The sequence below is a fragment of the Desmodus rotundus genome, chromosome 2 (assembly GCF_022682495.2).
Source record: "Desmodus rotundus isolate HL8 chromosome 2, HLdesRot8A.1, whole genome shotgun sequence".
Classification (NCBI taxonomy): Eukaryota; Metazoa; Chordata; class Mammalia; order Chiroptera; family Phyllostomidae; genus Desmodus; species Desmodus rotundus.
In genome coordinates this window covers 128,775,140-128,794,437 of record NC_071388.1, presented here as the reverse complement: position 1 = coordinate 128,794,437, position 19,298 = coordinate 128,775,140, and the positions used below count along the sequence as shown (strand labels likewise).

Here is a 19,298-nt window from a genome sequence, read left to right as displayed (position 1 = left end):
TATAAAGCAAATTATAGGAGCTAAAGAGAGAAATCAAAATGATTAAAAATAAACTCTGAGAAGGAGCCCATCAGCGCCCCCACCTGGCAGCTGGCCTGCGATGGGCGCTCAGAGGACATGGGCAGCAGGCAGCCTCCAGCAAGGGACGTTGAAAGGCAGAAACAATTTCCTGCTTCCCAGGTCTTTTCCACTTCTCCAAAGGTCCAAAAGGCATTTATTATATAGTTAGATGACTAACATTCATCTTAACTATATATATACACACACACACTCTAGTCATATTGATGGGTCAGGCTTTAATATGAAGAATGGACCCAGACTGAAATGGGTTCCTGAGTACTCCAATCTGAAACACTTAAAGGTACTAAGAAAACACACAAATAAGAGTTTAAGACAACTTGGAAGTGAAAATTTGTATGTCCGCCCTGGTGGTGCTGGTAGCAGTGATATTGGGGGTTTTCTTAAGGTCAAAAGAGCACCTGGAGGTCCATCTGAAATGATGGTAAGGGTCCCCTCTCTCACCTGTATTTTTCTAAGGCTGGGGAAGAGAAAGGTAAGAAACACTGGGTTGGCCAAAAAGTCAGCTTAGTTTTTTTCATAAAATACAAACACATTTTTCATTTTCACCAATAACTTTATTGCTTTGAATATTTTGAATATGCTGGCTATCTCCCACATGGTGTAACACTGATTTTTCTAAATAAGTGTTTTATTTGATCACTATCAACTTCAGCTGGTCTAGCTGACCATGGAGCCTCGTCCAGTGAGAAATCTCCAGCACAAAACTTCACAAACCTCTTTTGACTCGTTCCATCAGTCATAACACCTTCTCCATACACTGCACTAATTTTTTTGTGTGTTTTTGCCACTTTTGAAATAATAAAGCATAATATGCCAAAAATGTTGCTTATTTTCTTCCATCTTCAATATTAAGATGGCTACACAAAAATTCCCCAATTTTGATACTTTTTAAAAATGTACAGTGATATGACAGCTGTCACAATGAAGCCTAACAAAACTGTTTTGAATGAAGTTAAAGACAATTTAGTGCTACTAGAGCCATCTTACAGAAAAAACCAAAATGGACTTATTGGCCAACTCAATATAATTGCTTTCAAAGAGTTTTTGGCAATCCACTCTCAGCTGGCATTCACTAAATGTAATTAGGCAAAGTGAGATGGGATTGCTGAGTTCTAGGGGGTGGGGAGGAGGGATAGAGATGGCTGGATCTTTACAAAGAGAGGATATTTCCTTGGAGACAGCTAATAAGGTCTAGACACTGTGATCTGGGCCTGGAAAATTCTACTCAAAACATTACTGATATTTTTATAGAAGTTGTCACATACGGAATTATAAACAGTGTGTCTACCTCTAAAAAAGAAAAGAAAGAGGACTCCCAAATATAAATGTTGGATTTTTGTAGGCTATGGGTGTATTGGGGATCATTGTGATGAAGATCTCATTTTATGATGATTTGTTTTTCATGTCGTATAACCTCTCAACTGACAGATACTAAAATCATAATTGTGAATGCATGAGATCTGAGATTATAGAGTTTAAAGGGTCAAATGTTGGCAAACATTGAATAACGTGGTACTTTGTGGGGTAGCTGTGGCTTTACAAAGCTCCTGCTCTTGTAAAAAGCATGCTGAGGGGGAAGTTGAGTGGCAGGGCCACCCCCTGCAAAGCCAGTAAGCAGGAGGCATTTCGTTTTATTTCAATTACAATTGACATGCCATATTTTATCTGTTTTGGGCATACAATAGTGATTAGATGTCTGTATAACTTACAAATTAATCACCCCAATAACTCCAGTACCCATCTGAAACCATGCATGTTTATTACAGTATTGTTGATTATATTCCCTGTGCTCTATTTTACATCCCTGTGACTATTTTTATAACTGCCAATTTGTACTTCCCAATCCCTTTACCTTTATCACCCACATCCAACCCCTCTCCCATCTGGCAAGCTTCAATTTATTCTGTTTATCTGTGACTTTTTTCTGTTTTATTAATTTTATTGTTCAATTACAGTTGCCCCCATTTTCCCCCCATTACTCTCTCCTGCCCTGCCCACCCCCCCCCACATTTAATCCCACCCCCACCCCCCTTTGTCTTTATCCATGGGTTCTTTATACATGTTCCTTAACTTGACCCTTCCCCTTCTTTCCTCATTATCCCCCTCCCCTCTGGTCACTGTCAGTTTGCTCTGTTTTATTTGTATGTTTATTTTGCTTTTTAGATACCACTTTCAAGTGAAATATGATATTTGTCTTTCTGTGTCTGACATATTTTACTTAGCATATTACCCTCTAGGTCCATCCATGTTGTCGCAAATGGCAAGATTCTATTCTTTTTTCATGGTCTAGTAATATTACATTACATATATGTACCACATCATCTTTATCCATATCTTGGCTATTGTAAATAATGCTGTAATGAATATGGGGTGCACATATCTTCTTGAATCAGTGTTTTAAATTTCTTCAAATAAATACCCAGAAGTGCAACTGCTGGATATGGCAGATCTATTTTTAATTTTTTGAGGAGACTTCGTGCTGTTTTCCATAGTGGCTGAACAAATTTACAACCAGTGGTCAAGGGTATCCTTTTTCCACATTCTTGCCAAAACTTGTTTATTGATTTAGTGGTGATAGCTACTCTAACAGGTGTAAAGACCTATGTTATTTTGGTTTTCATTTGCATTGCCCTGGTGATTGGTGATGTTGAGTATCATTCCATAAGTCTTTTGGACATCTGTATGTCCTCTTTGGAGATGTGTTTATTCAGGTCCTCTGCACATCTTTTTATCAGATTATTTTGTGTGTGTGTGAAGTTGTATGAGATCATTACACATTTTATATATTAACCACCTTATCTATGTATCGTTGGTGAATATCTTCCTCCATTCAGTAGGTTGTCTTTTTGATTTGTTGATGGTTTCCTTCACTGTGCAAAAACTTTTTGTTAGGTGCAGTACTATTTGTTTATTTTTTCCTTTGTGTCCCTGGCCTGTAGAGACATATCCAAGATAATACTACAAAAGATTATGTCAAAGAGTTTACTGCTTGTATTTTCTTCCAAAAGTTTTATGGTTTTGTGTCTTACATTTAACTCTTTAACTCACTTTGAGTTTATTCTTGTTTATGTGTAAGAAATTGGTAGTTTCATTTTTTGCATGTATCTGTTCAGTTTTCCTAACACCATTCATTGAAAAGAATGTCTTACTTTGTATATTCTTGTGTCCTTTGTCATAGATTGGTTGATCATACAGGTGTGGGTCAATTTGGGGGCCCTCTATTCTTTTCCATCAGTCTGTGTATCTGTGTCAGTACCATATTTTGATTATTATAGCTTTGGTGTAGAGTTTGATATCAGGAAGAATGATATCTTCAACTCTGTTCTTTTGCAATTGCCTTAGCTATTTGATTTTTTGTGGTTCCATGGAAGTTTTAGGATTATTTGTTCTAGTTTTGAGACAAGTATCATTGGTATTTTGTTAGGGATTATACTTAATCTGTAGATTGCTTTGGGCAATGTAGACTTTTTAACGATGTTAATTTTTCATATCCATGAGAATTTGTGTGCTTCCATTTAATTGTATCTTCTTGAATTTCTTTCTCTAATGTATATAGTTCTGCAAGTAAATGCTTGTTAGTTCTTTGATTAAATTTATTCTTAGATATATTATTCTTTTTGATGCAATTGCAAATGAGATTATTTTCTCAATTTTTCCTTCTTTCATTATTGGTCTATAAAAATGCAACCTATTTCTGAATATTAATTTTGTATCATGAAACTTTACTGAATTGATTAGTTCTAATAGTTTTCAGTGGAATCTTGAGGGTTCTGTCTATATATTGTCTTGTCATCTGCAAATAATTACGTTTTACTTTTTCATTTCTAATTTATAAGCCTTTTATTTCTTTGTCTTGTCTGTTTGTGGTGACTAGGATTCCAATACTATGTTGACTAAGAATGCTGTGAGTTGTCATCCTTGTCTTCTTCCTGATCTTAGAGAAAAAGCTTTCATGTTCCCTGTTGAATGTAATGTTAGCTTTGGGTTTGGCATATAGGTCTTTATTACGTTGAGTTTTTTCTTCTATCCCCAATGTGCTGAGAGTTTTTGTCACAAATGGATGATGGATTTTCTCAAATTGTTTTTTTCCTGAATCTATTGATATAATCATATTATTTTTATCCTTCATTTTCTTTATGCAGTGTATCATGTTAGTTGATTTGTGGATATTGAGCCAAACTTGCATCCCAGGAATAATCCCACTGATCATGGTGTGTGATCTTCTCTTTTTATTGCTGAATTTGGTTTGCTAATATTTTAATGAGGAACTTTGCATTTATTCATCAAAGACAAATGCTTATAATTTTCTTTTTTTGTGATGTCTTTGTCTGGTTTAGGATTCAGGGTGATGCTAGACTCAAAATAATCTTGGAAGCCTTCCCTCCACTTGAATTTTTTGGAATAGTTTAAGAAGTTTAGGTGTTAATTCTTCAAATATTTGGTATAATGCACCTGTGGAGCCATCTTGTCCAAGACTTTGCTTGTTTTGGTAGTTTTGTTTTTTATTGTTTCAATTTTGTTAGCAGTTGCCAGTCATTCAGATTTTCTATTTCTTCCTGATTCAGTCTTGAAAGATTGTATGTTCTTAGTAATGTATGTGTTTCTTCCAGGTTGTCCAATCTGTTGGCTTATTATTGTTCATAGCGTTTTCTTATAATCATTTGTATTTCTCGTTACCTCTACTCTTTCATTTATGATGTTATTTACTTGGACTCTTTTTCTTGATGAGTTTATTGATTTTTAAAAAATCTTTTCAAAGAACCAGTTCTTGGTTTCATTTATCTTTTAAATTGTTTTTTAGACTCTATTTTGTTTATTTTTACTCTGATCTTTATTATTTCCTTCAACTATCTACTTTGGATTTGTTTGTTCTTATATATATATATATATATATATATATATATATATATATATATATATATATATATATATAGTTCCTTTGGGTGTTCATTTAGATTGTGTATTTGAGATTTTTCTTGTTTTTCTGAATTTCCATCTTAGAATCACTTTGGCTATGTCCTGTAGATTTTGGATACTTGTGTTTTCATTTTCATTTGTCATGAAATATCTTTTGATTTCTTCCTTGATCTCATGGTAACTCATTCACTGTTTAGTGGTATCTTATTTAGCCTCCACGTGTTGTGTTTCTTGGTCTTTTCATTGATTTCCAGTTTGATATCACTGTTATCAAAAAAGTTTAAATTTATTGTGACTTGTTTTGTGGCTGAACATGTGGTCTATTCTAGAAAATGTTCCATGTGCACTTTTTTATATTCTGTTGATTTGTGATGAAATGTCCTAAAATATCAATTAAGACTCTCTGGTCTAATGTTTCATGTAAAGCCACTGTTTTCTTGTTTATTTTCTGTCAGAATGGTTGATGCATTGCTATCAATGGAATGTTAAAATCCATTACTATTACTTTATTACTGTTGATCTCTTTATGTATGTTAGTATTTGCTATATATATATATTTAGGTGCTCCTAAATTGGGTGCATAGATGTTTACAAGAGTTACATTTTCTTGTTGGATTGATCCTTTATTATTATAAAGTGTCCTTCTTTCATCACTGAAAGAAGCTGTTGACATGTCAGTGGGTGGGATTGATCCTCATGCTGACTAGCTGTGAGGACTGGCCATGACTACAGTAAACGTGCTGTTGGTATGAGGTGACCCCATGGAGATCGATTTACTTTAGCCGAGTTCTAGTGCTCACCAAGTCCATACTTGGATGTTTCATTTGTGGTGCTGGTTGCATGGTACTCTGGGTATAATCTGAAGCTGGACATTGGGTATGTTTGTTCTATGCTCTCTTAAGAGGGGCTCTGGTGCAAGCCAAGGTCAGCCATAACATGTGTCCAGCCTGGGGCCATGTGGTAGGGGATAAAAAGTGATCTGTGGTTGGTTGCCACCTTTGCAGGGTTTGGAGGTGCCTGGGAGATGCTGTACTGTGAAGTGAAGCAGGCAGCCACTAGTTGTAGAATTGGGTCTGCTTCCCAAGAGGTATACTGTATGCCAGGGCCAACTGTAATTTGTTTGGGGTTTGTGGACCTTTGGGAGATTTTAGGAAAGTCAATAGCATAAGCTGAGACAGTCTGCTTGTGTGAAAAAGCCTCTGAAAGTGGTTCAGACCAGCCTTGATGTGGCTTCTTTATATTTTTAGTTATAAGACTTTTGTTCAGCTAATCTTCAGATGATTCTCATTGATGATGGTACTATAATTTAGTTCTGATTTTGATGTGATTGTGGGGTGATGGGAGCACAGCATTTACCTACTCTGCCATCCTGACCCAAAATTCCCAGGAGACTTGTGTTTAGAGGCCTCTGCTCCCTTTTCTTTCTCCCTTACTGATATTCATTATACCCTTAAAATACATTTTATTTTTATACATATTTCACCTCAATTTTGGTATCAGAAAAGATATGATCGCACTAAATCAGGACCCATAAATGCTGGGCACATAGGGCACCACCGTCATTCTCTAATACATCATGCAACTGTGGCGATGAGAGATCATTGAGGGGCACATTATAAGTGACCTCTTCCACAACCATTTGCATCTTAGCAAAGTATAAACCCATTCAGCCAGAAAAGTGAGTTCATTATGAACTGACAGGCAAGCTGCTAGCTCTTAGCAATGTTGGATTCAAGCCACAAGGACTCATCACCAGGCCAGTGGAGATTAAATAGTTTGATGAAAGCCAGACACTGTCTTTTGTGTAGGCAGATATTCCTGAGGTCTGACCCTCTGGAAGTGGGGGCACCACTCTCAAACTTCAGCAGAATAAGAGCCCATTTATTGAGTTGTGCTGAGCAAGGTAGAATGGATGTCATTATCTGGAGTAACTTCCAAGCATTATGTCTAGATTAACTACAAGCTCACCTAGTGGTTGTCCCCATTAATTGCCTCATGGATCTTTACTGCCAGAGAAGCTGTAACATCAGCAATATTTCAAAAACTTCAAAGAGTATTGGCAGAGGTACAGAATAGTGTCTGAATGAAGAAGTTTTTAAGAAGACTACTTTTCTATATTTTCTCAAAAGCATTTCCAAATTTTATTATAAATAATTTTCATCTAAAGTGCATACCTGAGACTTGGCATATTAGGCAGTTGTCTTGTCTTAAGCCTTTTATTTGGGGAGGAAAATATAAAATCTCCCAAACTATCCTCCTGCAACTCTTTTGCAAGCTATTTAATAGAAGTATATGCTGTGATAGTATCTACTTGGATTCTTTAGGAAGCTCCTAGACAGCTCAAAGTTATATGCTATGTGTTTTGATATCAGTTAGACCTCTTCCTGAGTCTGTAGCTTAATTTAAATGAAAAATAAAGAGCCTCTAAAAAACATGGAAACAGCAGACACTGCATTCTGTCAAAAGGAGTTTGGAAATTACAAAAATGGAAACAAACTATGGAGACTGGAAGACCAGTGGAAAGAGCACATGCTCTAGAGTTAGGAAAACCTGGAGTAGATGTTACCAGGCTGATGACCTTGGGTGTATTATTTAACTTTTCTCTATTTAAAGTAAGGATGATAAAAGCAACATCTCATTAGCTTGTCATCGGGGCTGAATAAAGCAATCCGTGTAAAGTATTTTGTTTGACATATAAATATTCGGCATTTTCCATGACCTTTGTCTCTAAAAATAATGAGTAGTACATTATATGTTTTACTTACATACTCATTTATTCATTTGTTCATTACACGTTTGTCAGATATATCAGTAAAATATAGCCATTACACCTCTTGCCCTCCCTCCCATAAAGTTTTTGGGGTTTGGTAGAGGAGGAGGATGCTTATACAAATAACTACAATACCAGTATGGAGTAAATGACATGAGGGAGGAGGCATGGACAAGTTATTCTAGATTGTGTGATAAGGAAATGTTGACATTTGAGTTTTACTGGGGAGGAAGGGTGGAATGCCAGCAGCTAGAGATGAAAAACTTATTCTTGATGAATGGGATATAAGGAGTAAGCCACGGAAGCAGAAGCCTCCATGTAAAATTAGAAGGTCCATCCTAAGTGCTCTAAATAAAGTTACCTCTCTCTCCCAAATTATCCTGCACAGAGATGTTGTAGCCTTATATTCAACCCCTATAAATCTTTATATTACGAAGAGCTACCTTTATAATGCATAAAGTTGTTTTTCTTAATGGATAGAAACAAATATGATAAGCTTGAAAAACTGAATTTGTAGGATGGGAGCCTACAATAATGATTAAGTGATAGATCTGAAAGATAGGTATGAACTTTGAATAAAACTGTTATGAAATTAGATAATTTTTTAATAAAAATGAAATCATACATAGTAGAGAATTATTGATGAGAAGGTATAACTAACTGAATGGTTAAATATTTTTAAAAATAGGATAAAATTGACTATTTTATCAAAATAAGATAAAGTTTATCAATAAAGTAATATTTTTGTGTTTTAAAAATTTCTTCAATGATAAAATGAGGACTTAAATATATTTGGGAGTATACAGCCCACCAGACTTTGCCAGGCATAGGCTAATGGTAGAAGCTGGAGTTGAAAGAGTTGTTTAGGTGCAGACTGTGGAAGACTTTTGTTGACTAGTTGGGCAGGCAAAGCACAACTTCATTTTGCTGTCAATGCGGAGTCTCGGTTGGTGTCTGAGTAGGGAGGGGCCCGTCACCTCACTAAGGTTAAGAAAAACTAATCTGGCTGCAGACTGGAGAAGGGAGCATTTGTAATGAGTCCAAATATGGACACATTGTATCACTTGCCAAAGAGGAATGGATCAATACCACCAGGCACTGAGGCTGAACAAAAATAGATGTGAGAAGTAATGCACAAAAATATTTATGTAACTTGGTCCTCACTGAAAAGTGAGGAAAAATTCTATTGATTTTTTTAATATTAAACATTTCTAGAAAATTGTTTGTTATCAGAATTCAGTGTTGTACCTGATTAACCACCAGAGCTTATAGTCAGGGAGGCAGAGCCTCAGTAAATACTTGTAATCAAAGGAATGATTAAGGTTAACATGGTTTTAAGTTGGAGGGAATGGAGAAACATAAAAAGGCAAAGTTTATAAGCATTATTGATACTAAATGTTAATTTTAGATCTCTTATATATTCAAGGAATGTGGGAGCCATAGAGTCTGGAATTAGGGATGTGGCTATTAACAAATAGAACACAGTCAAGCTTTGAAAGACCAGTAGATTGTCTGATTACCCTAATGTATTAGGCCCTTGTTTGAAGAGCAGTTTCTCGTCTCTCAAACTTCATGTCCTTTGTTGCAATTTAAAACTCTCCTCTTTTTCTAGCCTTTTCTGGTGGTGGATGCGTCCTATCCCTCTAAACTTCACATAAGGCTTTCAACCTCCCATTTTTTCATTAAAACAGCATCTAGGCAATTCAGATATTAAAAATGGTTAAATCATTTGATTAAAGCGTGAATGACTAACTTAGGGTGTTACTTTTTACTACAACCCTGTTGAAGGTAAAATAAGGTGAATAGTAATACAATTTCTAGAGATTCAATTTCAATCACTATAGGTGGTAGAAAAAACATTAAAGTCATCTTTTTTGCTTCACTAACTTTTGCTGACCAAGAGCAAAGGTTTAAGAACCTATATAGCATTGGAAACCAAATTTAAGGCTCTATGTACAAGGCTGGATTTAAACTGAGATTAAAACTTGGATGAAAGTTTTAAGGGAGAAAAAAGTAAAGTAACACTTTGATCTCATGAGAATAAAAAAATCCTTTGAAAATTCTGCTTAGGAAGTTAATAAAATATTCTCAGCATACTTGAAAACATTCAAATGTATTTACTTCTGTCTAGTTTCAACAGAAGCTCATCAACTAAAATATATTCTGTACAAAATCTAATCATCCTTTTCTGAGAATAATAAATTTTCAGGAACTAATCACTTACAAAATGGAGTTCCTGGAATTGACAATCAAATTTTCTTGAATAGCTGGTTGATGTAGATAAACACTTGGATCTATAATTACAATGTTACCAGCAGGTTGTTTGAACCAACCTAACTGGTAAAAAGAAAAATTTAAGAAAAAAACTTAGGAACTTGAATTACCTAGAGTAATGGTTCTCAGCTTTGTCTGTACATTGAAACTAGTCAGGATACTATTAAATGCCTAGACAACCTGGCCACACATAAGATCCATTGAATCAGAAATGTCTGGGGCTGGGACTCAGGAGATGGCCACCCATAGAAACCACTGCCAAGCTGAAAAGTGCTCATATAAGTCAAGGCTAAAAAAGGAAAGTCCTAACCCATGATTGGTCTCATGTACCTTCTGATGTTATCTGAAAATTAAACAAAAGAATGTTATTTCAAATGAGGATCATAAAGATAGTGATCTCTCATTCCAACTGTTCAATAATTTTGTCATTTATTTGTGGGTTCAAGTGTCCTGTTATAATGGTTAATTGTCCCGACTAGTATAACATGATACCCACAAAAACATGGAGTACAAACTAATAATCAGTACTTACCAAACAAGGTAGGAAGTAAATACTAGGAAAATCATGATAAGAAAACCACCACCTGAAACACCATAAACCCAAATTTTTACTCGGCCATCTGTTTAAAATAGAGATAAAACAATAAGCTTAGCATACGACATCTTTACTTTTCATCTGAATTCTGAGTCTTCCATAAATCATAAACACAAATACCCAGTTTTGACAATTATGAAATGTAAAATGTTAGTCTGAAAAATTTCACAGTGCTAACCAACACCAACAATCATTACTTCATAAAATCTAGCTGGCAAGCTCTTTTGAATTTATTTTCGTGTGTGTATTTTCTTGTACATGTAACACAATAGTACTGTAAAACATCTTGACCACATAAATAGAACAAGAAAATAAATTATTAGTAAGAAACAATCCTGCATGCAAAGAAAATTCCTGTGACCATTTTTGGTGACTTTGCTTCCTGAATGATGTTGAGTGAACAAAAACTTCATGACTAAATAAGCTCATCTATTTACCAAATTACTGTAAAATTATAACTATATGTGTACAAATATATATTTTTATTTGATATTTGCCAGAATTAAAGAAAACTAGATTAACTCAACAGTCTGGTCGATTCTGTGACTTCTATATAAGGTCTGACGTGAGAGTACACATGTTTCTCTGTATATGGTAGATACTGACTTGTTCCTGAAACCAGCATTGTTTGCTCTATTTTATATGAGCATACAGTTAAGTAAACATAGAATTCTACGCAAGAAACTGTATTCCTTTCTGAAAGATATACACACCCAGAAGGTTCATTATACTATATGAATTTAATTAACTGCGGGTCTAAGACACAGATATTAGTATCTTATTCTAAATGTCTCCATAAGGGGAAAAATAATCAAAATCTGTTGTAAACAATACTTCTTTGGAATAAAGGTGTAATTACATTCAGTTATATAATGACCACTTACAATAGTTTTTGCTTACAAGACACTTTCAAGCCTCATTCAGGTTTTAGGTTGAGGTTTCAATGTAGTAACGATACCTTTCTGTGGTCCAAAATCTTTTACAAAGCTCTGATTGTGACCTCGTTCAGACACTCACGATGAAATCCCCCAGCCTGACTCTTTTACATTGATAATTTTAAAAAGGCTCCCGTGAGTGAGTGAATATGCACCATTACTCTTATTACCCCTACACCTAACAAAGTTGAAGTATCGGGAGAATCCAGTGCTTTTAAATCCCCAATGGAGAGGTATGTGGTCCATGACCTGTAATTATGTTACTTAAACAAAAAGAATTCATATAACTTTTTATAATAACATAATGGGTAGGGCCAAATTTCAACTACACAGAGAGATATGTGGTGAAAAATACGTCTTCCTGCCACGATCCCTCAGTCCCCCACCCAGGGGCCGTCAGTTACCGGTCTCCCTGTGAACACTGCCCAGTTGTTTCCACAAACGCAAGCGTGAGTTTGTGCACACCAGCACACACACAGGAGTGATGCACATCATTCCCTTTGATTTGGACTTATTTTCACTTAAAATATATGTTAGAAGTATTTTCATTCTAGCTTGTAAGTCTATTTTATTTTAATATCTCTATGATATATGTTACATAAGTGTACCATTTTGTTTTTCATTGTTCTATTTTACACATTGATGTTGCTTCCACTCATTTGTGATCCAACAAGTGGTCATGTAATGAATAGCATTTACATGCTTATTTTAGGATGTGTGTATATATTGGAATGATGAATGGCTAGGGCAGACACGTTAGGTCACAGTGCTCGGCAGGTCACTGAGTATTGCACAGGTGCCCTCCTAGAGGATGACTGAATTTACATTCTCCTCATGAAAACAGTACAAGTTATACCCCCTGTGCCCAGACTAAATACACAGTGTCAGGCAGAAGTGACGCCTGCTTGAGTGTGGTTGGTAGAGTAATAATATGGGTGTAATAATTTATAGTTTTAATTTGAACATTTCACCTAAAATGTCATACGGTGTGCTTGAGGGTGATAGTGTTATGTTACAGAATCACATGCTCATGATTTTGTAATAAAAAGGGGGTGTCATTTGTCCCAGACCCCATATATTATATATATGCTTATATATATATATATACATACATACATACATACACAATAGTTTGCATGTGAATATATATTAACATACATATTATTCATGCTTTAATGAGAACCCACAAGGTTAAAGACTTCACTTGTGGATTTGAAGACTCATTTCCCTGAAATATGTCTTACCCCAATTCTCTTCTGAAATATGGTCTATAAGCAAAAGGGGAGCCTGGCTACACTTTATATCATGTACCTTTTAAAGTTAAATAAACTGATTAACTCAGTCACAACATGGATGAGATGTTTTTAAACATCTATGGCATACCTAGACATATGGGGGAATCAAAAGTGAGTTAAGATATTGTAGTCATCCTTCAAAATTGGTGATCTAGGGGTCTTTGGGCTGGGCTCTGGTTTTTGCTTTATTGAAGCACATCATCAAGGCATTTTTGGTCCAGCGAAGGCCTAGGATCTGGAAGCAAAGTTCCCAGGGTATATTTTGCCTGAGTTTTGTCTCTAACTTCCCTCTCCCTGCCCCCTCAGTCATGCGACTTTGCTCAGTCATTAGCAGCATTTTGTTTCTTAGAAAAGGAATATGTGATAGGCAGAGTATCTCGCTTTCACTTTCTGCCTGCTTTACAAGGTGGGAAGCAGAGACCAGTGCTCTGTAAGGGCCTTAACGATCTACCTTTCAAAGCTTGCTGTCACTTACTAGTAGTGTGACTTTCCTAAAATTAATTTGCATGGGCAGTTTCAGACTCCTAATCTCTAAAATGAGAATAATAGCATCTCATTAGGTTGCAAGAACGTAATGAGAAGATTCATGCAATATAGCCAGCACAGAACCATGGGGGTATACAAAAATAGTAAATGTTCATTCCTGTCCTTAATAACCACAAATCCCTGAACCCTGCAGGCCTGGCGCTGTGCTAATACTCATGGCGGTCCTGCAGGGTAGGTGCCTCTAGACTGATCTCACAGAGGAGGCAGGCCCCGAGAGGTGAAGAAATTATACTCAGTCACAAAACAGGCACATTCTGAGCCACGATGTCCACGAGGTCTGGCTGCATTTGAAACTGATGCTCTCTGCTGTTTCACCTGTTTCTCAAACCAGACAGGGTCCTGGGACATTTCCTCAGGTATCTGCATGTTCCTGAGAATCCGTTCCAATTTTTTATTTTAACTTAATTACATACACATTTACAGTTGTAAAAGCATATACTGTTGCAGAGATCCTTTACAGTTAAAAGGTATTTTTAAAGGTTAATATTTTGATTATTTCAGTGTCTCTTAGACTGGGATTGACAGACTTATCCTAAACAATCCATGAAAAATTTTACATTTAAAAGGGATCACATTGCCTCTTCCTTTTTTCTTCCAGTCCTCTCAAAGTGAACCCTAATCCCCCATACGAAAATGTACATTTCTTTTTTGTTTGTTTATTTGTTTTTTTTGAAAATGTACATTTCTTAACACATAACTGAAACATACCTGGATCAAGGGGTTGAAGAGACCATCCTTTAAACATATCGTGAATTTTTGAATTCACAGGTCTGTTTTTCCCAGACAGGTTTTTCACATGAGCTTTTTTGTCCTCTGAGCCTGGTACTTTCATGCAATAATCCAGAAAACCATTTGATCTCATTATCTCTGTATAGCCCTTCTCACAACCGCAGACTCCACCCTACAGCGTAAAAAAATATTTTTGCGGTTACACGTTGAATTGTGCAGATGACCAATTTATTGGAATCATTTAATATCTGCATATGTCATGACAATTTTGGGGTTTTCATCAACAGACTTGCCAAAAAGATGAAAATCCTATTAGTTCATCTTTCTGAATTCTAAAGTTAATTGGTAAGGAAATCATCAGCTTTGTCTAGTGGTTTACCATTCTTACATCTTCCAAATATGAAATTACAATTTGTCAGTAGAGGGTACTAACTACATGCTTTTTTCTCTCAGGGAGATGTTTAAGGCATTTAATCAAATTGTCCTCAACTTTTCCCATTAGCTGTTTCAGATTCCTGCCCACTCACTCCAATCTGCCCTCGGCAGTAAGAAGCAAAGCAATGGAACTGTGTACATATCTTCTTTGAGATATGTGCTCTTGGAGCTCTGTTGCTGCCCCAGCTGCTGAATGCCTCTCTCACCTGCTACCATCCATCAATAGCTGGTCTGAACTATCTCTTTGCTTGTAGGCTTGGTTCTGCACTCCAAGAGGGCAGCCCAAGGGGAGAAAAAAGAAAACTTCACCAAAGGCACATGTGTATGAAAAGAAACCTGTTTGAGGAACATGACACAACTCTTTAAAAATTATATATGCATTTACAATGGCAGATTACAAGTGCCATTGATTAGAATACATTGCGCATTTTGCATTATTTCCTGAGCATTTGGTAGATGGGAGTTATGGGAGAACAGGGAAAAGGACTTCTGCTCTAAAAATGTATGTGCATGTGTGTATGTATACATATATAATTTTTATACATAAGCATTTATTTAATTTAAATTGAACTATACACCAAAGAACATTTATGCACAACCCATGAACACAGACAACAATATAGGGACTAGCTTGGGGTGGGGAGACAGTGGGGCTGGGAGGAGGTGGGGAAAGGGAGAAAAGTGGGAACTGTAACAGCATAAACCATAAAAATTAAATTAAAGCAACAAAAAATAAAAATGTACACTACATTATTTGTAATCAATTTTGCTAAATAATATTTAGCAAATATGAACATGTATTTATAATAACTTTCAAAATAGTTTAGGTAGATGAAAGGCAAAGAATCAAAGAATAAATCAGTAGAGAATATTTATTGACAACTAGAGCTAATATAAATGAGATATCTGAAAAAACAGATTTGCCTATCGACAGATTTATAGAAAAAAGACTACTTGCCATAACACATGCCCCTGCAAAAACGTTCTGAATAGTTGTGGTTATTCCTACAGACGCCTCTAGATGGTATCGTGGGCACGTGGAACTGCTGCCTGACTCTCACGGACTGGCAAACATCCAACAGCATATGTACAACACAGCAATTAAAATACTTATAGGAGTCTCCAGCACAGACTCACCTGTGTGCAGTAGGAGAAAGGTTTTCTGCAGGCTGGGTTACACTGGCGAATGGCAGCCGGACGTGCCTGAGGGGAGCAGCCTCCTACAACGGAAATCCCACCATCATTTGCAGATTTTTCTATGATAAACGTTAAAAACATTTTTTTTCCCTTTCTGGCATGGGCCACTTTGTAACAGTTATTATTTTTTTTATAAATCCATTGGCTGACATGTGGTCCAGTCTTTTATTGATTATTACAGGATGGATTGAGATGGGAGGCTCTGCTAACAGAAGCTATTTATAGTAGATTTTTTTATACCTGCTCACTGGCAATGTGGTTCCATTGTACAGCTATGCTTGAGGGGATAGTCTTTGCTGCCAGCATCGGTAAAAGAACTGGTGAAATCTCAATTTAAGTTCAGGAGCATAAAATACATCTGCTTGAGACTTATTCTACATATATTTTTCTCCAGTTCTAGAATACCCCAACTAGACACTAGGTCAATTCCCAATAACCAAATGCTAAAAGAAGGACACTAATCAATTTGTGGGCCCAGAATATCAAACACTTTGCTAACATTTTAAAACATTTCAATCAGGACACAGGCACACATACATACATACACACCCTCTGACCCCCACACACATTGTTAAGAGCAAATGTACAGGCTCCAGGAGGAGCAGTCATACAGCCGACACAGTAGTTTGCACAGAACTCATTAAATGCTTTTGAGTAAGGGGATGGAATGATGCATGCTTCTGTAACCTGAAAATCACTTACATGTTAGCCTGGCATTCCTACATTCTGAGTACTGAGCAAAGAACTTGCATACTATTCAAGGGCAGTATTTAAGCTTTATTTATAATATTGGTTGCATTTATACTGTAGCCTTTGCCTTACTATAATCGCCAACCCATTGTAGTTTGATTTTATAGCTATCAAAAAGCATTGGCCTATGTCTGTCAAATCTACACTTTCCCTAAGAACGAAGCAGCTAAATCCCCAGTTACTTAGAAAATAATCCACACAATTGTTTTTTAAAAAACCACACTCCAGACTTAGCACTTTGGTGTGAAATTATTAATTGTGGGCATGAGTGGCAATAACCACACAGTTCTGTTGCTACCAATTGTGTTCGGAGGTTTTTTTTTTCACTTTTTAAACCAGCGATGTCCAAAAGTGCAGTGTGTGAACCCCTGCAGGAGGGGTCTTGTGAGAACCAAGAAGAAAATATTTGAATTTACATAGCTTATACAGCATTTTTGCTTACACTTTAGAAATGAAATTAAGCTCTAAGAACACTCAGCCACCTGAGCGCATGCATCAGTGTCCACGCGTACTTTGTGCGTGAAGTACCCTGTGCAGGGAACGGGAGAACGAGAGCGCAGCCCGCGCCCCTCTACCCCTCCCTATGTGGCAGAGTACATGTGGTGCTTTCCGTGTTCCTGCTCAAGGTGATTTACAAAAGTTTTAATAATAACATAAAATGTACAGGTAGCTTAAAATAAATTATTGAGTGAATAAACATTGGATTGAAGGGAATACCAACAATGCAAAAACAAATATACAAGGAAAAGGCAGAACTGACGATCTTATTCCTCCTATAGAAGAACAGAAAGTCTCCCTACAATAAGTTCTTTGTCAGTCTAGTACTAATAACAACAATGGCAATTTAATGACCTCTGATAAGAAGGCATAAAAATACACTTTAGGATAATTAAGGCTGCTTGTAGATCAAATCATATCCATTGTCAGGAATGAGGAACCCTCCCCTCAGTCTACATGTTGATATTAAATAATAATCATGGCTCTCACCATCTTTAAAAACTAAGCTTCCAGTGAATGAATATAAGCATCTATACAGCAAATTTTTTGCTGCACTAACAAATACAATGTATTAAATTGTTATATATCCTAATAAACCCTTTAAAATTTAATTTCTGTATGTTTCATAATATATAAGCATATAATATGATACATAAGCATGTGATATGTTGAAATAAGCCCTCAAACACTTTTTACTAAGAAAGAACATGATTTAAAATTTTAGAGACCATTGTTTTAAGCTAGCATCTGTCTTTTCAGTCTTTGTCCCAGATCATGATATTTAAGAGAATTTAATTGTGTTTCAGCCTATTTCTTTAACTTCTGTGATATATTACGGGTCTTCATATAGAATTGTTTGCTTTCTGAGATGCAAAGGCCTAGTGGCAATTTGACAAGAAGATCATCTAAGGTCATCTGTCCAGTCTTTCCATTCTTATAATCTGTAAGCTAATTCTCCTCACAAACAGTAACACTCAGCAACTTTTGGAAGTACCCACATGGACCTTAGGTAGAAATACCTGTGACATTAATGCCATCTGAACGCTGGCACCATACAGTCCGCTCATTATTGTTCCAAAGACTAGCTTTCCACGTGTAGTGGTAACATTTGCCTCCTGCAAGCAAATAAAATAACAGCAGTGCTATTATACCTGACATAAGAAAAGAATAAGCTTCATCAATCACAGCTGAGAATTGAAAAGTGCTCTTGGTACCTGTACAAGGACGTGTTTCTAGAACCTGCTGGGGGCAGCTGTCTTGGTTTTCCAAAGACTGAATTATAAATGTCCTTGACCTAGATTGGCGGCCCGTTGTCTCGAAGCTTCTGCCATCGATGCAGGTTAATTCACACGGGCTCCACGCTGACCATTCCGTTAAGTGGCAGTCTCCTGGGCGATGGTGCGGTGCAAAGCAGGGGAAACAACACGGAAGCTGACACTTGACAACATTTACACGAACAGGTTCACAGTGAGATTCGTGGTGGTGGCAGCAGTGGTGGGTGGGTTCAGGTACCACAGCTGTGCCTTGACCAACTTCCCAATTAGAAAGTACTAAGGATGATTAATTACTTTATGATTCAATAGAGGTTAGGAAGAGAGTGCCAGAACTAGACTGGCATTACTTTGCTTCAAATCATAGTCATATTTAGAGAACACTATGTGTCTGCCAGTGATAATAAACATTTTAAAAAGGAAAATGTAAAGATTAAAGTAAGTTTTCAAGAGGCAGCATAACATAAACTTGATGTTCAGAGAAACAATATAAAGAGAATAAGTTGGTCATTGAAGTGAATAACTTCGAGCTTAAAGAATGTTGAATTTAATAAACTAAATATACACACACTTCTGTGTATATACGTACACATGTATGTATATGTTTATATACATGCACATGTATTTTACATGTCATACTATAAAATATATTAAGCCACCTTAAACTTATGCCATATACTGTAAGTTATTAGAATTAAAATAAACTTATACACTTTATGTAACTGTTAATGACCTTCACAATTACATAGGACATAACAGAGTGCTTTCACGAACAGACAGCCTTACTTGTCCCAAACATGCCATCCCCAGAGGTTCATCCATTCACGGATTCAGTCAACACTTTCTGAGTGCAGGCCAGTGTGCTAGGTGCTGTCAGGTCAGGTATTATTAACGCATTTTCTATGCTCCAGGTAAACCACCAGAGAAGTGAGAGACAGGATTCTAACTTAGCTCTTAAATTTCCACGTCCAGTGTTTCCTTTTCCTCTGGCCTACACTGCCTCCA

The 19,298-nt window shown here is 36.3% G+C and overlaps 1 protein-coding gene across 3 annotated transcripts in view; it reads right to left on the bottom strand.

Moving 5' to 3' along the window:
• The window catches only part of THSD7B (thrombospondin type 1 domain containing 7B), an 865,484-nt gene that overhangs the window by 2,747 nt on the left and 843,439 nt on the right, over positions 1-19,298 (bottom strand). For 2 of the 3 annotated variants that reach the window (XM_024569693.3, XM_053918625.1), the window contains 5 exons: positions 18,237-18,410; positions 18,042-18,137; positions 15,715-15,797; positions 14,122-14,314; positions 10,575-10,662 (listed from right to left, as the gene is read on the bottom strand). In XM_024569693.3, the coding sequence (XP_024425461.2) occupies positions 10,575-10,662; positions 14,122-14,314; positions 15,715-15,797; positions 18,042-18,137; positions 18,237-18,410 (634 nt within the window). The remainder of the gene's footprint in view (positions 1-10,574; positions 10,663-14,121; positions 14,315-15,714; positions 15,798-18,041; positions 18,138-18,236; positions 18,411-19,298) is intronic. The other variant, XM_045203176.2, reaches the window with a different exon arrangement.